The sequence below is a fragment of the Naegleria gruberi genome (assembly GCF_000004985.1).
Source record: "Naegleria gruberi genomic scaffold NAEGRscaffold_30, whole genome shotgun sequence".
Classification (NCBI taxonomy): Eukaryota; Heterolobosea; class Eutetramitea; order Acrasida; family Naegleriidae; genus Naegleria; species Naegleria gruberi.
In genome coordinates, this window is record NW_003163297.1 from 324,207 (window position 1) to 348,957 (window position 24,751).

The 24,751-nt window shown below is 35.4% G+C and overlaps 3 protein-coding genes across 3 annotated transcripts; 2 read left to right on the forward strand and 1 right to left on the reverse strand.

The window, feature by feature from the left end:
* Nucleotides 1-282: 282 nt before the first annotated feature.
* NAEGRDRAFT_49892 (uncharacterized protein) lies at nt 283-4,220 on the forward strand (the record flags this gene model as incomplete). The annotated part of the gene is made up of 2 exons (XM_002676030.1): nt 283-339; nt 507-4,220. The coding sequence occupies 2 exons, from the start codon at nt 283-285 to the stop codon at nt 4,218-4,220; spliced, it is 3,771 nt and encodes a 1,256-aa protein (XP_002676076.1).
* Nucleotides 4,221-9,486: 5,266 nt separating this feature from the next.
* On the reverse strand, nt 9,487-11,202 carry NAEGRDRAFT_68795 (uncharacterized protein; the record flags this gene model as incomplete). Its single annotated transcript, XM_002676108.1, has 1 exon — nt 9,487-11,202. The coding sequence occupies one exon, from the start codon at nt 11,200-11,202 to the stop codon at nt 9,487-9,489; it is 1,716 nt and encodes a 571-aa protein (XP_002676154.1).
* A 1,138-nt stretch (nt 11,203-12,340) lies between these two features.
* Nucleotides 12,341-24,683, forward strand: NAEGRDRAFT_49895 (uncharacterized protein; the record flags this gene model as incomplete). The annotated part of the gene is made up of 4 exons (XM_002676031.1): nt 12,341-16,292; nt 16,555-18,501; nt 20,629-21,626; nt 23,643-24,683. 4 exons carry the CDS (start codon nt 12,341-12,343, stop codon nt 24,681-24,683), a joined length of 7,938 nt encoding a protein of 2,645 aa, XP_002676077.1.
* Between the last annotated feature and the right edge of the window lie 68 nt (nt 24,684-24,751).

Below are 24,751 nucleotides of genomic sequence, written 5' to 3' on the forward strand. Positions count from 1 at the left end.
CAAGTTAAAGGACGAGCAAATCTCCTTAACGCCCGTAATCTCTACTACTGTAAAATCCAAAGTGCATTTTCTTATCTTTAAAAAAACGGCAAGTTTGTTCATCTGTTGCTGCTTAACAGAACCCTACCACTAGGCTAACTAAGAATAAGGGTCCTTCCTTATATTCTTCTACACACACTGAATAGATCAGATTACGCGGTAGTTAACAAGAACACTATGCTTAAAAATTCAAGAGCTGGTCTTTTGACCCTATTGTTGTTTATCGCATGCTTGATAATTAGCATGGAGGAGCAACATGTTGAGGCTCGTGGTGGTAGATATTACAGATCACTTGTACAGGTAAATAATATTATAATATTTTATTGTATTAACATGAATAATAACAATAGAAATGTACATCTTGGGGAGATCCACACATTCGCAAGTTTGGGCGAGGTGGCTTTGACTATTATTCCATCAGTGAATATACACTGGCAGAGACTTCTGACAAGGCTTTTATTATGCAGGTCAGAACTGGTCGTCTTGTCAGTGTTAGTGGTAATACTGCATTTGTTATTAAATTTGATGGAGAAACAACTATTGAACTAATTGCTCAATGCAATTGTTTCAGATTGAATGGAGAACCTATTGATATTGCTCTCAACAAACCATTACAATTGACATCAAAGGGATCTACTCTCACGAGACCAAGTGAATTTTTCGGTATTTTCAAATCAGCAAATGGTGCTACCATCATGTACTCATTCTTTTCGAGGGGAGAAACTCGTTATCTTGATTTCAGTATTGATGCACCAACTAACCTTAATTTCTCACATGGTTTTTGTGTTAGTTCTGCTAAGGGAGCCATTAATGACAATCTCTTCTACAAGCCTCTTGAAAAGACTAGAACCATCAAGGCATCAAGTGTAAATAATAAGCTTTTCGATAAGGTAACCGATACCCAACAACAAAAAGCTGAGAATACTTGTAAGAAGGCAGGAATAGACCCTAAGAAACATCCAAATGACTATAGTTCTTGTGTAATTGATGCTTTGATTGATCCAAAGAATGCCAAACAGATTGCCAAAGGAATGGTCAAGAATCAAAAGAGGGAAGAAAAAGCAGCTATTTCTGTCGCTAAGGATACTATTCGAACAATGGATAAGAAGGATCTGGTAAAATTTATTTCCAAAATAGTTGTTTCTGAGGAAAAGAAGAAGGCTGCTGTTCAAGAAACAAAAACTCCAAGTGCAAAAACTGTTTCCAAGACTTTGAAGGCATTGTCTGTTGATAACTTGATCAATACATTGGATAAGATTATTGACAATAAGAAGGTTACCGTAAAAACCATTAATTCTACAAAGAAGAAACAAGAAAAGGAACAACATAAGGCTAAAAACAATTCCGAAATGAAACAAACTCAAGGTGTTTCTCCAAAAGTTACTGAAAACAAATTTAAACAAGAAGTTCAAAAAATTACTGAAGGAAAGAGTCCAGTCAAGAGATTGATTAAAACCAAGTCAATTGATGACAAGCCAATAACAGTTGAAAAAAAGATTAAATCAAAGGTTGCTCAAGAGTCTCTCGTACCAAAGAAGAATGTTGAAAAGAGGACACAACAAACTTCAAAGATCAACTTTGGAAAGAATGACACCACCTTTAGAAAGAGAAAGAAGCAGACTTCTACAGCAACAAAGAAAGAAGCCAAACCAAAGAAGAAGTCAACCAAGGTTGAATCTGATTTCACTCAATCTTTTGATTCCAAACCAGTTGTCGAAAAGAAGAAGCCAAAAACTTTAAATATTGAATCTCAATCTGTTTCAACTAAAAAGCCAGCAACCTCTCAAAAAATTACTGAGGGAAAGAGTCCTGTTAAGATATTGATTAAAACCAAGTCAGTTGATGACAAGTCAATAACAGTTGAAAAAAAGATTAAATCAAAGGTTGCTCAAAAGTCTCTCGAACCAAAGAAGAATGTTGAAAAGAGGACACAACAAACTTCAAAGATCAAGTTTGGAAAGAGAAAGAAGCAGACTTCTCCTTCCACAAAGAAAGAAGCTAAATCAAAGAAAGCTGATGATGAAGAAATGAAACCAAAGAAGAATTCAACCAAGGTTGAATCCACTCAATCTTTTGATTCCAAACCAGTTGTCGAAAAAAAGATTAGTCCAGTTACGAGATTTATTACAACCAAGGCGGTTTCTACAAAGAGTGATCAAGAAACTAAACCAAAGAAGAAAAAAGAGGTTGAAGCGCCAAAGAAGAACTCAAAAACTACTTCAGAAAAGTCCAAGAAACAATCAAAGAAATCAAAGAAGCAAGTTGAGCAAACATCTGAAAAATCAGGAAAGAAAAATACAAAGAAAGTTTCCAAGAAGACAACTGAAATCAGTGATTCTTCAAAGAAGACATCTGACATCAAAGAAACTAAACCAAAGAAGGGTAAGAAGTTGGTCAAGGATAGCTCTGAAAAGAAGGTTAGTAAATCAGTGAAATCATCAATGAAGACAAAATCAAAGAAGGAAGTTGATTCTCAACAAGATATACCAAAGAAGACCTCTGAAGGCAAGGAAACAAAACCAAAGAAATCTGCCATTTCAAGTAAATCTGTCGATTCATCTCCAACCATTAAGCAAGAAACAAAACCAAAGAAAGGGTCTTCTGGAAAGAATGGTAATGTTTCAAATGAAACACCACAGAAATCAAAGAAGGAGGACTCCAAGATTTCTTATCAAGAAAAGAAGCAAAAAAAGAAGGTAAAAAAGGTAAAGAAGGGAGCTTCAACATCTAGCAAAAAATCAACCTCTGAAACAAGTGCTAAATCAAAGAAGGATAGTTCTCGAAATGAAGATGAAATTTCAATTCCTTCCAAGAAATCAAAGGGTGGAAAGAAAAAGGATTTAACTAGTTCAGTTGATGCTGCAAAAAAGCAAAAGAGCAAGAAGGAACAAGTTCAAAGTAATGATGAATCCACAACCATTCAAAACAAAAAGAAAAAGAGAAAGGACACAAGCACTTCTAACTCTTCTGTCGAAACTCCAAAGAAGGACAAGGCTTCCAAGAAGAACGCTAATTCTGAAGATGAAGCACCAAAGCTTAGAATTCCAATTAGGAAATCCAGACAAGCTCAAGGTAATGAAGAAACACCAATTCAATCAAAGAAATCAAAGGGTGGTAAGAAAAAGATTCCAAAGGTAGATAAATCCAACAAGTCGGAAAAATCACAAGATAAACCAAAGCTCAGAATTCCATCCAGAAAAACCAGTCCATCTCGAGATGATGAAGAAGTACCAAAACTTAGAATTCCAACTAGAGGTCAATCCAATTCTCCAAAGAATGCTCCAAAGCAAAGTGAAACTTCATCTCAACAAAGAATCGAATCAGGTATGATGACTATCAAGTCTGTTGATTCTGTTCCAGTTACTGTTGAAAGAACCCAAAAGAATACAATCTCTACACCAAAGGTTAGAATTCCAACCAAGAAAGGGAAAGATTCAAAGAAACAACCAAAGACTGAATCAATAAGTTCTTCTCAAAATGAAAGTGCAATTGACTTGGCTTCTGAGAGAGTGGAACCAACTCGTCGTCTTCGTGAAACAGCAACAACAGAATCAAGTGGTAAGAAGAAGAAGGAAACTGTTGAATCTGCTCAACAAATTCCTTCCGAAGAGGTTAGAGAAGTGAGCGAACCAGCCCTTTCTTCTGAAACATCAAAACCAACATCCAAAGGTAAACCAAAGGAAAAGAAATCCAATAGAAGATCCAAGAGAACCTCTCACAATGTATCCCGTTATGTCCCAATTGAGAAAAGTCCACAATCCAGAGCTGTAGAAAAACCAACATCTGTGAATCAATCTATTAAGACCATCATTAATGTTCCTACGCCTGCAGTTCCAAAACAAAAACAATGTAGACCCTCCAAAGTACCATCCCCAGATAAGAAATTGATCTCACAATTGTCCAAGTTGAAGAGAAGAAACGAGAAATTAGCTCGTCATCTCAAGCAAGTTACTCGCTTCAATCAACAACAAACAGCTTGGAATAGAAAGATGTCCCAATCTCTTCGTTCTGAACATGAAAGTAAGGACAGATTAAAGCACTATCTCCAACGATTAAGACTTGAATTATCTGACCTAGAGAGAAGTAATCAATTTCAACAAAATCAACAACCAACTGCCGTTACAAATGATAACCAGCAATCTATCGTTCTCAATGTTGTAGGTTCACCAAATTTACAATAAACAGTAATTTACAACGGCGTATAATATACTTCCTACTGTTCCCATGAAGGGCGAGGATTTTTATTGTATTAATAAATAGAAAATATATCTAGTCCATCTCTTACATCACAATTAATTGGATTCACCACCACATAATGTGATCAAGAATATGATGAACTCCAGTTACCTTAAAATTCCTTAGCTTTGAAGAATTACCTGTGTTGCTTATCCCGCAAAATCCTTATACACGTAACTCCCACAAAGCTAGAGATGGCTCAATATGGCAATTGAATGATATTACTAGACCAAAAGAGGCTATTGAGGATTCACTTCAGCAGTTTGGTGTGCTATTTAGCAGCGAAAAACAAGTGAGCGAGATTCTAGATGTACAGTAAATTGTTATCCGAACTCACAGTATAAATTCACTTTGTACATCTAAATTACCGTTCACTTTGTGATTCATCCTTATCATCTATAAAAAAACAACATAAAGCCATACTAAGATGTCATCGAGAGATTTATCCTATTCATTCTTGATTGTTTCCTTGTTGTTACTTGGCATGTTGCTGGGAGTACATGCTGCTGGTCCTGCAGTTATTAATGCTAAATCAGTCATCAATGCTGTTGTTAAGGTAAGTGTTGATAGTTGAAATTCTGTCGGTTGATATCGTGTTTTTATCTCATTCAACCTTACTCCTCATTAAATTCCATCCTTAATGTTTCCATTCAATGCCAATAGAAATGTGTTTCTTCAGGCGACCCTCACTTGAGAACATTTAGTGGTACAAGATTTGACTATTATTCTGTTGGTGAATATGTCTTGGCTGAAGCTGCCGACAAATCCATCATGATTCATGCTCGTACTGGTAAATTGAATGCTGTTTCTGGTAACATTGCTGTTGCTTTAGCACTGGACCAGGAAACAGTTTTGGAATATCATGCTAACGGTGCTTACTTTGTTATTGATGGTAAGAACGCTACCATTAAATCTGGTGAAACTGTTTCATTGGGAACTAAGGGAGCATCTGTAACATATAACAAAGGAAACGTTGCTGTTAAGAGTAGTTCAGGAGCTTCTGTTGACTTGTATGGTTGGTCCGTCCCAAACCAACTCTCATATTTTGACATTTCCTTTGAAGCTCCAACCACACTTGATATTAATTATGGTTATTGTGTCAGTCAATCAATGGGTACTCAAAAGGATGGAAGTTACTTTAACAAGCCAATTAAGAGAGTTGCATTGATCAAGACTGCTAGTATTAATGCTGAGCTCAAGGAAGCAACTCCAGAAGAAAAGAAACAAGCTCGTGCAGCATGTTCTAAGATTTCTGAAAAGGACCATCCAAATGATTTCAAATCGTGTTACACTGATGCCTTGCTCAACCCAGAACTTGCTTCAAAGTTTGCTAAGGGTATTGTTGGTATGCAAAACATGCAAAAGGTATCAATGAAGGAAGTTGCTAAGGATGCCCTTTCACAAATGGATAAGAAGGATATTGTCAAGCTTGTAGCTAAGGCTACTGTTTCAGAAGCTAAGAAGAATGAAGTTCCAACCGCTTCCACTCAAAAGATTACTTCTGCTTTGAACACCTTGTCAACTGACAAGTTACTTTCAACATTGGATAAGGTTATTGATAATAAGGCTACTGTAAAGATTGATCCAAAGGCCACCAAACCAGTCGAAAAGAAGATTACTCCAGCAAAGGTTGCCGTCAAGTCTGTTGATGCTAAGGTTCCAGTTGTCATGTCTTCCACCACTCAATCTTTAAAGCCAATTAAATTGGTGGAAACTCAAAAGGTTGTTGAAAAGAAGGTTGAACAAGTTGAAAAGAAGACTGAAACCCCAAAGGTTGTCGAAAAGAAGGTTAAAACTAAGGCTGAAAAAGTTGAAACAAAACCAGTAGAGAAGAAGACCAAGCCAGTCGAAACTCCAAAGGTTGTTGAAAAGAAAACAGTTGAATCCAAGCTAGTTTCTTCACCAAAGAATTCTACTCAAACTGTTTCCAAACCAGTTTCTACTGTTAAACCAACTAGTCAGCCAAAGAAACCAGCTACCAAGCCAAGTACTAAGAATGAACAACCAAAGAAGGTACAACCAAAGATCAGTAAGCCTGCAGCAAAGACTTCAACCTCTCCAAAAGTTGCTGCCAAGTCTGTTAACTCCAAGCCAGTTTCCGCTCAACCAAAGAAGCCAACTTCTTCTAAGCCAATTACCAAGCCAACAATTCCAGTTATTGAAAAGAAGAATACAGCTGTTCCAAAGACAAATTCTACTCAAACTGTAAAGACTGAAACCAAGCCAGTCTCAGAAATTAAGATTTCTTCTGTTCAATTCAAGTCAGTCAAATCACCAAAGGTTGTTTCCAAGAGTACTGAAACTATCAAACCAATTAAACAGAAGTCTGAAAAAACGAAACTAGTAACAAAGATCGTTTCTGCTCAACCAAAGCCAACAACCAAAATATCCAAACCAGCCTCTAAAACAGAAACTCCCAAGCCTGCTGCTAAGAGTTCATCCTCTACAAAGGTTGCTGTGAAGTCTGTTAAATCAGTTGCTCCAAAGAATGCTCCTGTCAAGTCAGTTTCTCCAAAGTCTTCAACCAAGAAGCCAGTTACTGAAAAGAAGGCAACCACTTCTAAGCCTACTATCAAGACTTCAACTTCTCCAAAGGTTTCTGTAAAGTCTGTAAAATCAGTTCCAGTTAAAAAGGCTCAACCAAAGAAGTCAACCTCTTCAAAGCCGGCTACTTCTAAACCTATTACCAAACCAGTTTCTACTAAATCAACTAGTCAACAAAAGAAGCCAACTGCTACCAAGACAAGCACTAAGAATGAACAACCAAAGAAGTCTTCAACAACTCCAAAGGTTGAGACAAAATATTTTGAAAAGAAGTCTGAAACTTCACCTATTAAGGTTGCCTCTGTTTCATCACCAAATGTTGTCAAGTCAGTTGCTGAAAAGAAGCCAGTTACTAAACCAGCTACTCCAAAGAAGACAACTACTTCTAAGCCAGCTACAAAGACCTCTCCAAAGGTTTCTGTAAAGTCTGTAAAATCAGTTCCAGTTAAGAAGGCTCAACCAAAGAAGTCAACCTCTTCAAAGCCAGCTACTTCTAAACGTGTTACCAAACCAATTTCTACTAAACCAAGTAGTCAAGCAAAGAAGCCAACTGCTACCAAGAGTTCATCCTCTCCAAAGGTTGTTAAATCAGTTCCAGTTAAGAAGGCCCAACCAAAGATCAGTAAGCCTGCAACAACGACTTCAACCTCTCCAAAAGTTGCTGCCAAGCCAGTTTCCGCTCAACCAAAGAAGTCAACAACCTCCAAGTCTTCTGCTTCTAAATCTGCTACCAAGACTTCATCTCCAAAGGTTGCTGTAAAGTCTATCAAGTCAGTTCCAGTTAAGAAGGTTGAAGATTCAATTAAGGTTGCTTCTGTTTCATCACCAAAGATTGCTGTAAAATCTGTAAAGCCAGCTTCTCCAAAGAAACCAACCAAGAAGTCAGTTGCTTCAAAGCTTGTTAAGTCAAAGACTGCTGAAAAGCTAGTTTCTCCAAAGAAGTCAACTACTAAAACAGATACTCCAAAGAAGGCCCAACCAAAGAAGTCAACCTCTTCAAAGCCGGCTACTTCTAAACCTGTTTCCAAACCAGTTTCACCAAAATCAACTAGTCAACAAAAGAAGCCAGCTACCAAGCCAAGCACTAAGAATGAACAACCAAAGAAGTCTTCAACAACTCCAAAGGTTGAGACAAAATATTTTGAAAAGAAGTCTGAAACTTCACCTATTAAGGTTGCCTCTGTTTCATCACCAAATATTGTCAAGTCAGTTGCTGAAAAGAAGCCAGTTACTAAACCAGCTACTCCAAAGAAGTCAACATATTCTAAGCCTGCTACAAAGACTTCATCCTCTCCAAAGGTTACTGTAAAGTCTGTCAAAACCGTTGCTCCAAAGAAAGCTACTCCAAAGAAGTCAGAAAAGAAATTAGAGGAAAAGAAATCAAAGACTGTCTCAAACCCAAAGAAACAAGTTTCCAAGACTGAAAAGCCAAAAGCTAAACCAACTTCTCAACAAAAAAAGCAAGATACCAAACCAAAGAAAAGTTCAACAACTCCAAAGGTAGAAACAAAACCATTTGAAAAGAAGTCTGAAACTTCATCAATTAAGGTTGCTTCTGTCTCCTCATCAAAGCTTGCTGTAAAGTCTGTTTCTACTAAACCAAAGATTGCTGTTTCTCCAAAGAAACCAACCAAGAAGCGAGTTGTTGAAAAGAAGTCAACTACTAAGAAGGCTCAACCAAAGATCACTTCTCCTAAATCTGCTACCAAGACTTCCTCTCCAAAGGTTGCTGTTAAACCTCAATCAGTTACTCCTAAGTTTGCTGTAAAGCCTGTTGCTTCCAAATCAAAGATTGCTGTCAAGCCAGTTTCTCCAAAGAAACCAACCAAGAAGCCAGTTATTACAAAGCCTACTGCTCCAAAGATTTCAGGTAAATCAAAAGTAACTCCAATGCAATCAGGTGTCAAGATTCCAATTCACAATGCTCCAATGCAAGTTGTAAAGAAGCCAGCTGGAACAGTCAAGAAGTCAAACAAGAAGTCACCAAAGAAGCCACACAAGAAGTCACAAAAGAAGAGAGATGCCAAGAAGAGTTCACAAGCCAAGCCTGCCAGACCATCTTCTCAAAATGTTAACACTCAACAAGTTAATGCTTCTCCAGTAGTCAACGTTCCAGTCTCTGTTCAATTGCCAGCTCAACCAATTTTGGAACAACAAGAAAGATTCAACAAAAGACAATCTTCTTGGAATCAATATGTTCAAAACACTTTCAGAAATGAAGCATCTATCAAGGGACAAATTAAGAATTATTTGCTTAAATTGAAGCAAGATGTTGAACAATTAAGAAGAGATAACACTGCTCAAAAGGAAGCTCTTCAAAGATTGAGAGCCCAACAAAGTGTTAGACCAAGTGGCGCCAACTTTAGTGAAAAGGTTCATGATTTGATTGGAGCCATCAAGAGTATTTAAATAAATGTATTGTTTATTCTCTCATTGTTCTTTTTTGAGTGGCAATGTTGTTGATATTTTAAATTTTTGATTCTGATTGAATAATCAATCCATAAATGTTAAAATTATCCAAACTCCAAGGCAGTGTTATGGTATTAAGGGTATTAAGTAATCTCTCCAAATGCAGGTGATTTCACAATATCCAAGGTTTCATCAGTTTGCAATAGAACTATTATGTAAACTTTGATTAATTTAAAATAAGGGTACTCTCAACCTTTTTCAGTCAACTGAATGTCGGATTCTGTAAAAGCTGTACTCATCAAGAAGGTGTTTGATATTTGGTAACAGCTTAGCCTTATTGATCTTTTTACACCCATTGATATAAATCTTTGAAATATTATTACATTTTTTAACAATACTATTAATTGTCTTCTCAGTAATTTCACAATACTGAAGATCTATTTCTTCTAGGTTAGGTAAATTGGAAAGAGTCATACCACTCTCATCATGTATTTGATCTTGACTCAAATTTAAAAGGAAAACCTTTTTCAAACTTGTTATCATTGAAATATGCTTTGTTCCGATATCTCCACAAGTTGAGCTTTGTGTAACAGATAATAGCTCAAGGTTAGGGAGGTTCTTAAGGTATTTGAAATCATCTCTTTCATGTCCACGTGTACAATCAAGATACAGACTTTTAAGAGACACTAATTCTGAAATACCTTCAAACAATTGTGAATTAATCTTTGTGTGTTCTAAATCAAGGAAAGTAAGCGTTGAAGGTAGTCTATTAAAGGTCGAAAGACAAATTGAGTCGTGTCGAACAGTCAGCTTTTCAATTTTCAAGTCGCTGAGAGCTTTTAAGAACTCTGTTTGTTCATCTCCTATTGCTACTTCAATTGAGCGTGAGTAAGAAGATTGAATTGATACATTCACTTCCTTCAATTCTTGCCAGTTTCCAATAAAATTTCCACATTTTCCAATGGAGACAGAAGATTCAATTATTAGTTTTTGAAGTTTAGGGGTTGATTTGGAAATTTTCTCCATGCTTTCAACAGAAAAATAATCTCCCAAATAAGCAAATTCCTTCATGTTTTGAATTTTACAGATGGAATCAGAAGCCTCAGCCATGCTGAAAGATTTTTGATACATGTACCCTTTCGTAGGCATGTTGGTGTATCCAAGTCTTACTATTTCAAGGTTTGGAAAATTATTTGCTCCAAACTCAACAGCACTTTCAAAGGTCTCCAATCTTTGCAAATCAATTTTGGTTACCTTTTCACAAAGTGACTTATCCTTTTCAAAAACATTTGAAATATAGGTGAGTCTTTTGGAAATTCTTTCTTCTAAATCTGTTGGTGCTTTTCTTCTATCTACAATATTCAGCCAACACATCGTTCTAAAGTAGTCGTCAATTGGTAAATTAAGACTTGTCATTATTGTTAACAAGCGGTGATATTCAGTTGCAGAACGACGATCATCAATAGAAACTACTGCAGCTCTCTTGAAAATCAATTTTGGGGCAGTGTCTGTTCCTCTGTTTGTGAACTTTCCAAAATATTGCTTATAAAACAATGATTCATCAAATTTCAATGAATTTAAATCTATTTCTCTAGTAGGAATCACTACAGGATTCAAACAAACTTTAAATCCTGGTCCAACATAATAATCTAAAATTTCTAAAACAATTTCTGGAGGAAGAATACTCAACAACTCTTTATCCAAACCCTTCTTCACTGGCTTTTTTGTTTCCTTGTTTGCTTGATTAGTAGTACTTGCAGTTTTAGTAATCTTCTTTCTAACTACAACCGGATGTTTTTTAGATTGTTGAGGAAGTGGATTTGATGTACGTGAGGGTGAATTTACCTTACTTGATCCGCCATAAATAGAGACTGCCTTCTTATGAGAAGTTTCTGGTTGAAAGTTTGGCTTTGAATCTCCATCTCTTGCCTTGATAAATTTATTGTTGGGTGATGGCTCTACAGTTTTTTTCATATTTTTTTTGAGCATGAACTTGCCTTGATGTTTTAACTTGTGCGTTACGCAAAATAGGTTTAGAATGGTAATATCACACATCTACTCTACTGTGGGTATTATTAAATCATTATTTGATTCTACAGGAACGTTCAGGAGAAATTCTTGTCCTTTCAATCCTTTGGAAAAATCATTTTCTGAAATTTCTGATAATTCCATAATTGGAGGAGATTAATTGTACCTTTGAAACCAAAAAAAAAGAAATAAAAATAAGGAAAATGAAGAATATTATCCTGCTATTGATTTGTAAAAAGAGTATTTTTTGTTGTAATAATATTAAACTTATATTCTTTCCAATTTTCAATTCTTAAAAAAAAAGCAAAACAATCCAAAGGCTTCCAATATCATCAAGCCTAACAAAAATTACAAAGCCTTTAAATTCCTCCAAACCATCAACAACTTCATCATCGACAACTATTGATAGTCGTGATGTAATTAAATTAATGTTACAAGTTTGTAGGGGAAATACCATGATTGAAGGTTATATTTGAATGGATAGAATTATCGGAAGGTTTTTAATGAATATTCATGTGATTTCTAATGATTTTAAGAGAGGAAGAACCTGCTAGATTTAAAAAGTTGGAACATGTTGTAAATAATGCAAAACATTTTGATAATTTAATTGCCTATGATATAAATATTATTGGAAACGCAATTCAATATCAAAAAGTTAAACAAGGGTGATGATTTTATTAGATCATACTATTAAGAATGTTAAAAAAGCATCGGAGAAGTCCATTATTACTCCACACCTGAAAACCTTTTCTCAAGAATTTTCACCATTGTAGTGTAGCAGTTATTGTTGTAGTGTAGCAGTTGTTGTGTTTCCAGAAACCATTCTAATTTTGCTCTTTTGCAAACAACTAACATCTGACCTTCAGCATTTTAAAACGATCTCTTCCTATACTACAATACCCTTATTGTGTTCAATGCTCTCGTTAATGGCCCACTGTAAATGCCACACCCCAAAGCAATGTTCAAAAAAAGAACACACACAACGTTTCTCTCTATAGTGTATGCAAAAATGATTAAGGCTAGAAGGAGTAACTTTTCACTTTTAATTGGGGTTGTCTTGGTGTGCATGATTGCATTCTTGAGCATGTATGCACATGCCGGTAAGAGCTCATCAGCACCACCACGAACTGCTGCTCCGTCCGTGGCTAGAGCTCAACTACCTCCACAGCCAGTTTCAAGAGCACCTCCGATGGCACAACCAATTTCAAGACAGGCAACTCCACAACCTGTATCAAAACCAACTCCAGTTTCTAAACCAGCTGCTGCTCAACCTATTGTTGCCAACGTTAATGAAAAGAAATCTTTCCCAAAGAAAGGAGATCCATCTTTTGTTGGACCTGTTCAACCAAAGAAACAATCATCAACACCAGCTACTTCTAAACCAGAAGTTCCAAAGGCAGGCGCCAAGAACAAGCCTGTCGTGGATATCAAGAAATCTAATGATGTTATAGTAGCAAATGTTAATGATAAGAAATCTGGTAGAAAGAAGGAAGAAACAAAACCTGAAAAGACTGTTGAACACAAGAAAGACAGTACATCTAGCAAGATTGAAAAGAAATCTGAAGAATCAAAGCCAGACACCAAGGTGGAACACAAATTTGATGAAAAGAAACCTGATATCAAGTCAAAGACTGAAAAAAAGAAAGAAGAAAAGACATCTTCTCATAAGGATGATGTAAAGAATTCTGAAAAGAAGGCCCAGAAATCTGAACTTAAGGAAGATAAGAAATCTGAAAATTATAATAAGATGACCAATGAGAAAAACAAGATGAATGATAAGAAATCTGATGTAAAGAAATCTTCAAAGAATTTAGAAGAAAATAAGAAGGAATCCGTTGAGCATAACAAGGCTAATAAGGATTCTGAAACTTCCAAACCAGATTCCAAAATGCAAGTCAAATCATCAGAAAAATCAAATTTAAAAAAGGATGAAAAAAAATCCGAACATAAGGAGGATAAGAAATCTGATAAGAAATTTGATAAGAAAAAGAAATCTGATAACAAGAAGGATGAAAAGAAATCTGATGACAAGAAATCTACCGAAATCAAATCTGATAAGACTGATCATAAGAAATCCAATAAGGATGATAAGAAATCAGAAAAGAAGGGTTCAACCGATAAGAAGAAGACTGATGGTGAAAAGTCAGATAAGAAGACTAAGGATGTAAAGTCTGATAATCCTGATTCTAAGAATACTAGTAAATCAAAGAAGTCTGTTGATAAGAAGAAGACTAACACAAAGAAGGATAAGAAGACCAATAAGGAAGAAAAGAAATCTGTAGAAAAGAATGAAAAGAAAATAGGAAAGAAGTCTACAAATACAGCCACAAAGAAGGATACTACCAAGTCCACTAAGAAAACTGATAAGAAATCCTCTGAAAATAAGAAGACAAGTGGATCCAAAAAGGCCGAGCCTAAAAAGAAAACCAATTCAACCAAACCTGGAAAGAAATCTAGCACAAAGAAGCTCTCTAGTACGAAATCAAAATCTATTGGAAAGAAATCTGATATTAAGGAGGGTAACAAGAATGCTAAACCAAAGACCACTGATACCGGTAAGAAATCAGCTTCTGATAAGAAATCCAAGTCAGACAAGAAATCTGAAAAGAGCCCAACAAGTGTAAAAAAGGATAAGAAGAGTACCAAATCAAAAACTGAAAAAAAGTCAACAACTAGAATGAAATCCAAGGATGTTAAAAAGCCAGGAATGACACCAAAATCATTTGATAACATGTTTGCTCAACAAGCTAAAAAGTTGTCTCAACCAACAAGTCCAGTCAAACCAAACACAAAGTCTGACAAGAAGTCCAACAAGCCAAAGAAATCAAACACTGGTAAGAGGACCTATTCCAAGAAGAATGATAAGTCAAAAACTAGTTCCAAGAAACCTGGAAAGAAATCTAGCACAAAGAACCTAGCTGGTAAGAAATCAAAATCTATTGAAAACAAATCTGATGTTAAATCCACAAAATCAGGAAAGAAGTCTTCAAAAAATACTGGCAAAAAATCTGGAAAGAAATCTACCAACAAGTCTGGAAAGAAATCAACTAAAAAGAGTAAGAACACTACTAAGTCTGGAAAGATATCCAATACTGGAAAGTCTGGAAAGAAATCAAAGAATGGTAATACGAAATCAGATAAGAAGACCAAGAAATCAGAAACTGGTAAGAAATCAAAAAATTCCAAAGGAAAGAAGGATAGTAAGAAATCAAAGAAATCTACCAAAAAATCAGTAACGTCAACTAAAACAACTAGTAAGAAATCTAACAAGTCTGGAAAGAAGGCTTCTAAGAATACTGGCAAGAAATCAGGAAAGAAATCCAATAAGCCTGGAAAGTCAAAGAAGATACCCAAGAAATTAGGTAAGAAGGGTTCTAAAAAGGCTAACCAACCAAGCAAATCCAGTAACAAGTCTGGAAAGACCTTAAAGAATGGTAAACCAAAGAAATCCAATACTGGAAAGACATTAAAGAATGACACATCAAAGAAATCAACTAAAAAGGGCAAGAACGGTACTAAGTCTGGAAAGAAATCAAAATCTGGTAAGAAGACTAAGAAATCAGAAACTGGAAAGAATTCTGGAAAGAAATCAAATACTGGAGAGAAAAACAACAATTCTTCTAAGAATAATAAGAAAAAGAACTTGAATGGAAAGAAGGACAAGTCCAAAAACAAATCAACTAATTTAAAGAATAATAAGAACACCAATAAGAAGAGTGCAAACAAATCAAGGAATAACAAGAACATGACTGAACAAAAGGAAGAATCTGAATCATCTTTTGGCACACCAGATTCTGAGGAGAGAGAAACTCCATATTCTGAAGATGGACCAATAATATTATTAAGAGATGATAACATCTTATCTAATTCTTACAAACAAAGAGGAATTGAAATTGAAGATGAACCAGTTAAAGTAGTTGAAAAGAATAGTATGAAGGTCAAGCAAGTCGATAGTGAAATTGAACTATCTAGTGATCAAGATGAAGAAAGGCCACTCCAAATTTCTAAGAGGCAAGTTGAAAAGTCAATTCAAAGAAACGATTTTGAAGACAATGAGGAACCAAAGGTCTCTAAATCTAAACAAGACGCTGAAAAATCCGAAGTTGAAAAGACCATTCAAAGAAAAGAGAAACACCAAGTTGAAGATGAAGAAGAAGCCCCTCAAAAGAAGTCTGTAAAAGGAAAGCATGATAAGAAATCTGGAAAGAAATTGAAGAATGAAAGATCAAAGAAGTCTGGAAAGTCTGTTGCTAAGAAAGGCAACAGGTCTGGAAAGAAATCAAATAATTCCACAGGAAAGAATGGCAATAAGAAATCAAAGAAATCTGGAAAGAACACCAAAACAACAAGTAAGAAGTACGGAAAGAAGCTCACTAAAAAGAATACCAAGAAATTAGGTAGGAAGGGTTCTAAGAAATCTGTAATTAAACCAAAGAAATCCAATCTTTCTTATGGTAAGGATTCTGGAAAGAAATCTTCCAAACAATCCAGAAAAGTGGAATATGAAGATGTTGAATATCCAATTCAAAGAAACCAAAAAAAAAGAAAACAACAAGTTGATGAAAAACCTCCTCAAAAGAAGTCTAGAAATATTTCAAAGAGACAGCAGCAAGATGAAGAAAGATTTATTCTACAATATGAAAAGAAATCTGGACACAGAAAGGTTAATAAGAAATCATCCAAGCAAGAATTCGAAGAAAACCGAGCTCCAAAGAGGCAATATGTTGAATTTGATGAAGAAGTTCCTCAAGAGAATTCCAAATCTGGAATGGATATCTTGACCTATAGAACAAATCCAATCAATATCAATAACCATCAACCTCAAAAAAGAATGATCAATAGAATTACCCCTCAAACAGTATCTCAATTAAGACCAATCGAATCAAATGCCCCAGCTATTACTAATCCACAAATTTATCATCCATTTGTTAGACCAAATAACTTTGTTACCACTGCTCCACCAGCTATTGCTCGACCAAATAACTTTACTCCTCAAACACAATCTCATGATGAAACTATGAATCTGCAAAATATTGGTATCAATCTTGTCACCAACAATCCAACTCCTACAGCTCCAAATCATAATGTTAACAGAGCCAGAGTTGTACAAGCTTTGAGAAAATTGATTGCCTCTATGAAGAAATAAACAATTAAGATTTGGTGTGTTTGAAAATTTAATTTTAACGGCTCTGGGAATATTTAAGAAAATTCACACAAGTGATTAATAATTAAGTTATGATAAGAATTAGTGAACGTTCATTACACATTCACTTGAATGGCTATCGTATCTTAAACCAGTAGCACAACCAACTGTTGAAAAGAAATCTGTTGCCAAGACTGACAAGAGTCAAGTCAAATCAGCANCTGAAAAGAAGAAGGCCGATGTAACACCAAAAGAAATTGCTAAACCAACAAAGAAGCCAGTTGATACCAAGCCAGCTAAACCTGTTGTCGATACCAAGAAATCTGATGCCAAGAAGTCAACTGATAAATCTGGTAAGCCAAAGACTGGTGCCAAGAAAACTACTGGTAAGAACACTGATGCCAAGAAGTCAACTAATAAGAAGACTGATGCAAAGACAGGAAAGTCTGCTACTGCCAAGAAGACTCCAGCTATGGCAACCAAGTCTGTTCAAAATAAGACTATTGCCAAGAAATCTGATGCCAAGAAGTCAACTGATAAAACTGGAAAGCCAAAGACTGCTACCAAGAAGACTGCCAAGAAAACCATTGATAAGGCAAAGTCTGGTGTAAAGACTAATGCCAAGAAGACTGGTTTGAAGGGAAAGTCAACAAAGAAAGATGTCACCAAGTCAACTAAAAAGTCTGACAAGAAGCCATCTGCCAAGAAGGATAAGTCTGCCAAGAAGTCATCTGATAAGACTGTAAAATCAAAGAAATCATCTGAAAAGAAAACCGGTAAAAAATCCAAGAAAACTGGTGTAAAGAAGACTGATAAGAAGGGAAAGAAGGATAAAAAGCCAACTAAAAAGACTCATAAGAAAACCAAGTTAAGTGCATTGACTAGAGCTAGAGGCCACGTCTTTAAGAAAAAGAAGAAGAATTTGACAACTGAAAACCCATCCCAATCATCCCAATCTCCAATTCTTGAACATATTCCAATGGAATCAGATGGTTTGTCAAGAAGACAAAGATATGAACGTTCACTTAAAGAAAAATCAAAGAAATCCGAAAACAATGAAGAGAATGTCCAAAAGGAATCTGAAGTTATTGCAACTCCTAGTTCTGAAGACATTTCCTCACCAATTAATTCTGAAAGAGTAGCTACTTCTGAAGATTCACCGGTCCAAAACAATTCCGAAGAAAGATCTTCCTCAAACGATAACATCTCATCCAATTCTGTTAATCAAAGAGGACTTGAAATTGAAGATGATGTTAAAGTTGAAAAGAAACAACGTGTTGGAGTCAAGCAAGTTGATGAAGAAATTGAATCTAAGGAAGAAATCAAGTCTGACGAAAAGAAATCTGCTAAGGTTTATGGAGAGTCTGATAAGAAACCTAGAAAGGATGAATCTGAAGAAGAATTGGAAGAGCCAACCTCTGTCCAAAAGAAATCCAAGAAGTCAACTAAGAAATCAAGAAATCTTACGAAGAAGACTGGTAAGAAGGGTGAGAAATCAACCAAAAAGACTGCTCCAAAGAAGAATAGCAATAAGACAGGTAAGCAGACAGGTAAGAAGGGTAAGAAATCTGGAAACAAATCAAGAAAGGTTGTTAAGAAATCTGGAAACAAGTCAAACAAGAATGAAAAGAAACCAACCAAGAAGACTGATAAGAAGGGTAAGAAATCTGGAAACAAGTCTAACAAGGGTGCTAAGAGATCCACTAAGAAATCAGGAAAGGGTGAAAAGAAATCCATGAATACTCAAAATAGAAGAATCAATAGAATTGCTCCTCAATCAGTAACTCAATTCAAACCAATGGAAATTGTTGATACTCCAGCTATCAGTAAGGCACAAATTTCCCAACCAGTTATCACTCAACAAGATGTCGAACCAACTACTGGTACTCAAAGACAACTTCCAACTGGTGCAATGAATGTTCAAAACATTGACATTAATCTCATCACAAACAATCCAACTCCTACTGCTCCAGATAGTCCATCTCCATCCGAGATTGCATTGGTCAGAAGATTTTTGGCTAATAGAAGAAGATTGGAAAAGAAGCAAGCTCCACAACAACCAAAGGAAGAACCAATGAATGTTTCTAATGTTGTCACTGTTGGTATGCCTCAACCTGCTCAAAAGCCAACCAAACAAAATATTGATAGAGCTAAAGTTGCTGCTGCTTTGAGAAATTTGATTGCTTCTGTTAATAAATGAATTCTTTAAAATTGACAATTTATCATTAAATCTGTTAGTTTCTGAGCTATCATTGATTGATAGCATCTTTTCAATGTTGTCTTCTCGAATAAACAATTAGAAATATAGTGGTTATTTTTCTCGTTACTATTCACTACATATTTAACCACTTGTGAAATGTCAAAATCAGATATCGACTTGATAATGTGATATTCTGACACATTTCCATTACCTGTTCGTAAATAGTTAGATATAATTGTATTGACAACATCCCTCTCGTGATAATCGTTTACAATTTGTTCAAGTTCTGGCATTAATTGAGCTTCAAAAGGTCTTTCAAATTTGATATAATTCCTCAACTTTTTCATCATTAAATCTGGTTTGGTAAAGAGAAGAATTATTCTCGTATTCGAATGATTTCCAATCAATTCCTTGTAGAGTTTCAAACTTTCGTCCATTCTATTAACCTTCTCATCTCCATAACATGTTTGATTAAATTCTGAAAGAGAAACTACATAAATCAAAACTGAAACTTGATTTTCCAAACAATATCTCCACTTTCGTCTTTCATGAATTTTTCCACCTGCTGTCACAAATGTCAATCTATTCTTATTAAAAATAACACTATAATCAATTATTCCAGAAGATCCTCCCTTAATATAAATATCTGGAATAAACCTCTCTCGATTCTTAATTTTTGACACAAAAATGTCAACATTCTCAAATAAATTCAATGTATCCTGATTAGTTCTATAAATCTTTCTAAATCTATCATCATTCCACAATGCAACAAGTGCATGATCATCAAAATTTCCATTCGGTACCTTTTCATTAATAATAAACTCAACTGTCCTATCACTCGATGACGATGACGATGAGTACAAAATTTGTTGAATGATAATTCGTGAAATTGTATTCGTATCGACGTGATAGAAAGAGTCGGAAGTTTTATCGATGGAAGTAAAATGTTCCTTCTTTCTATTTTCATATCGAATCATTTCACAGATGGTTGTCTTTCCACTTGATGTGTTTCCAAGGAGGACGAATCTCTTTTCTTCCACGTCGTCATTAGCAAGATTATTCGAATGGTTATTCGAAGGAGAAGACGAAATAAACGTGTTTTGAATTGCGTTACTGTTAACGACGTTGGCGTGTTGCTGTTGTTGAAGTGTTGAGAGCTTCCCACCCATTTTTTTTTATCTGATTCTTTTCGAAAGGTTTCACTAGTAATGCTCGAATTGGAAGGAAGAGTCCAAAGATGGTCTTCCAGCTGCTGTTGGAATCTGTAAATCTTTAGCTTAATATTTATTACTGTTCGATACCAGCTTGGCTAGACAGTAAATTTTATTATTAAAAAATGGCGGGAAAAGCTGTGAACGAATGTTTCTTCCCCATTTCGTTCACTATTGAGCAAAAGGAACTGAAAAACTCGTCGACACCAGATGTGGTGGTGGCAAAAAAGCGCAGAAAAAAACGACACAAATATATATCAGGTGCATATCAAAGGTTGTTTGATTTTGAAACCAACTTGTTCACTCGCTTTTTATCAATTGTCTTACCAAATGATGAAGATTTGAAAATAGTCCAGTGGTCATATATCCTTAGTGTCATTGTATTCCATCTAGTCTTCCAATTTATTTTACCGTGTTACCTCGCTTGCAAAGTGGAAGAAAAAGATATTTTGCAAGGGAAGCTATTGTGATTTTGTGTGGCTTGGTCAATTATTCACTAGAAGAAAAAAAGGTGATTGAAAGGGAAGAAAATATTTTCACGCTTTTTCTGTCCACGTGTGTTCATCATTAGAGAAGAGAACACTTTCAACATCACGTTCATCAATTTATAGAATATACTTCTTCCTTTTTGTGTGAGTATTCAGAAGTGTAACAACAAAAGAAAAAGAAGAATTTTAAACAATTTTGCCTACTACACTACTTCATCATCATTATGTCCATCGGAAAGTTAATACAGTCATCAGCCTTGTTAAGTCAAGTTGCTGGACAGGCTAATCAATTGTTTGATTCAATACTTTCCTATTTATTAATTAATTTAGGTTCTTCATCATCTTTATCAACAACAACTATAGCACAACAAGATACAAACTTGTTGCACAATATCATCAATAACAACAACAATATTATTGGATCATCCTTTGGAACAACAACCAATGATATAAATAATAGGACTGAAGAAATAATTTTGGTGAGAGGAGTAACACTTACAATGGATATTACCTTCTTGTTGGTTCCTTTAATAATCTCGATTGCCATTCCGATCCTCTATGAAATGCTTGTTGTTCGACAATTCCTGGATAAGATTAAAAAGAAGTTTAAAAGAAAGGCAAGAACACGTTCAACCTATTACGATAAGTTTGGTCAATATCAAGATAGTATTGAGGCATTTGCACTTCAAGATATTGAAAAGGAGGAGAATGCTAGAAGCACATTGTTTTGGAAATTGGTTTGCTTTTGTGGATGGAGAAATTTCAAAAACTTTTTCTTTACTACTCCATTAGGTGCAGATAATTCATTGGCAGCAATCAATGAGAATGGAAGCTTTGTAATGTATCATTCAACACCCTTTCAATTATTGGATAGAATGTGTTCCAGTTGCTGCACAACTGTCAGTACATCATCCAGTGAAGATCTCGCACCACTCTTTCCATCAGAAAACAATGTGAAAATTCGATCTGTTACATCCAAAAGCGTTCATCAATATAACATTTCATGCTGGATTTCTAGTTCAATACTCTTGCTAATACGTATTGGTAATTTCGTATTGGCAGTAGTGACAGCTGTCTACTTGGGAAAGGATGAAATATTCAAGAAGGGCAATCACAATCCTTGGTTCGAATATACCAAATATCTTACCAACAATACTTTCAATCTCTTCCTTGTCTATTCATCACTCGTGCTATTCTACCATATTATTCTAATGATGACTGCAGGTGTTCTTGTGATCAAGAAGAGAAAACCAACAAGTGGTAACACAGCTACAGTTACTTTTCCATATCATGACATTATGCCAAGAAATTTGGAAAAAGTTTTAGAGGTAATTGGTAACATGTTGTGGTTCTTATCAGAGATGAACCTTGTAACTTCTGCTCTTGTTTCTATTGGGTATGTTATTATTGCTATTGTATAATATTTACCATTAACCTGAAAATTATTTTGAATAATTATTATAATTATTAATGAACTTGCTGAATGATTATCTTAAGTTTTTGGACAATCATCATACCAACAGGAAATTTCCCAACGGATAGAATTAACTTTATCATTATATCATCACATGGATTGACATTTATTGGAAGTTTTATAGAGGCCTTCATGTCAGACTTTTATTTTAAATTCTGGCATGTCTTCATCATTGGCCTTTATTCACCAATTTATCTTCTCTATGTTATTGGATTGAAAGAAGGTGGATACATTACATCATTCCCATACGGAAATCTTCTCGATTATGACAAGGGAGATTTAGCTTTGGCTGGACATTTCACATTCATCATTGGCATTTATTTACTCTTCGCCTTGTTCTGGCTCGTCTTGACAGTTTTTAAAAAGTTGATGGTCATCAAGTTTTGTGCCAGTTATGCCTTCCCTTCAACACTTGGACATCGTTCTTCTATTCCTCATAGTGCATCATCAGGATCATTGGAAAGAAGAGCCAGTTCGACCCCATACTATCAATCCACTTTTAAAGTTGGTTCTCCCGATAGAACAATTTCACCAACTCTTCTCCAACAACATGCTCGTTCCATCAGTTTATCGAGTAGTGGTTATGGTGATGAAGAGGAGGAACAATTTACATCACTCCCAGCCAATTCAACCCTACAAACAACACCTACTCCATCCTCTACAGCTCAGCATCACAAGAGAACCTTTTCTTATGGCAGTACAAGCCATAGCCAGCAATAATTTTACATCATCAGCCCACAGTACAATAATTTCAAGTGAAATTAGCCCAACAAAATAGAATGTGAGAAGGGCTTTAAAGTGTTAAAGGGTTGGCTAGAAACTGGACCATTCGAAGTTTGTGTGTCACTGCTTGTTGCTTTGTGATATCTTGTATTTGGAAAGACTTCTCTTCTGGAGCCGTGAGTGTTACGCGATGACAGTTTGGGTAATACAAATCTGTCAGAAAGGTGTAACAAATTCGAAACTTTTGCCAAGTTAACAACGCACGTTGCTGCATCAATGTTGCCAAAATGATCCAATGAAGTTATTCACCTCCTAATCGTTTCATGAATCTGCTTGTAACGATACTTTTCACATCTCTTGAGGTAACAAAACAATCATTTGTTGTCTCTTGTTGAGAAAGATGATTCACCATCATTTCAAAACAAATACCCCAACCAACAACAACTAGAGCAAATTACTCTTAGCCGAGTTGTAGCAGTAATTTGTAAATCTTCATTAACAACAACAACAAGAATACCTTTCTTCTCTAAAATCATTAAAATTATTATTAACCAACTTTCGGTAGCTCTTTCTAACACTTTCTCACAACACCATTTTCTAAATGTCAAGCGATAACACTAATGGTGGAACAACCTCAAGTGGTCCAGTTCTCTCCCAATCGGCAACTGATGTCTCATCTCCAACCGAAATTAAAGCCAAAAAGAAGGTTGTCATTAATGCTGAACCAACCCACGGTCCAATGTCAGTAGCTTCCAACACTACAAAAACCTCTGCCTCTGCTAAAGGAGCTCTCAAAGTCAATACATGTTGTGGTGTTGTTGAACTGACACCTATGAAATTAGCCTGTTTGATTGGTATGGCTATTACTGTCGTTGCCTTTGTTGCTTTGGGTGTTATTTCAATTACAAGCTTTGTTTATTCGAGCAGTAAGAAAATTGACCTTTTAATTACCTATGCAGATATCAGATATTACAGATCACAAGCTATGGCTGCTGTCAAGATGGCTGCTTATTCTAATGTATGTTTTATAATTATTTGATCAAACTGAACTGTTATTTCCACAAATTAACAATGTTGTCAACCTTTTAACAATGATGACAACTAACATTAATTGATAACCAATAATTTAATGATGACAATTCAATAGGATTTTAATCAATACTATGATATCTACACTTCCAACAATAACAATTTAACAAACCTCATCACGTCGATCAGAACAATTTTCCAAAATGATGCCACAGCCAATGCCCTCTTCACCAAGACCACTCTGACAGCAAAGAGTAAATTGGAAGGTTTTAATACCTATATCTTTGGTTTATTGAGACAAGGCAGTTATCAACAAGATGCTATTGACACAGTGAATAGTCAAGATTATAAGGACACTGATAATCTTTTCTATTCTGGTTTAACTTCCCTATTGAACTATGTCGTTACTTCGGAACAATCCAAAGACAATAGTGTCATTGCTTCCAACCTAGTTCAATTGGTAATTATTGTGATTGCCTTGGTGATTGTTTTGCCAGTTTTAGTATTCGTCTTTACTTATGCCATCAATCGTGACTCACTCTATTTGGAAAAGATTAGACGTGCCAATTCCATCATGTTATTGGATACAATTGCTGATAGTAATTTACGTTCTCTCTTCAAAGCTCATTGTGAAAAGGAAAAGTCAACTGAAAACTTTTTACTCTTAGAAAAGATTCACAACTATAAGGCCATGTGTGAAAGAGTCGACGATTTAAATATGAAATTATATGGAGATAGCACAATTTCTGATACTGCTAGTGCTTCTTCAAAGACTGATTCAACTGCCACTGCTGAGTCAGTTCCAAAACTCAAGAAGGAACAAGTTGCCAAGTATGAAAAAGAGCTCAATGAAATGGAAGGTAAAAAGTATGAATTGGCCTTTGAAATTTACTCCTATCACTTGGATATCAACGGTGACATGGCTGCCAACGTAACCAAGAGCAAGTGTGACAAGGTTAAGGTTCAACTCGATAATTACAATACCAAACAAATCGAAAGTTTACCACTCGATTTATTCAAACAAATTGAAAAGGAAGTTTGTTTGACCATGATGGACACTCACAATAGATTCAAATCATCCATTGCCTTCCAAAAGGAAATGAAAATTCACAAGCTTAACGTTGAAAAGATTAAGGCTAAGCATAAGAATAAGTTTTAAATTTTTGAGAGGAGAGAAAAATAATTACCCACCAAGTAGAATATATCTGATACCTTGCTGCTGCTGTG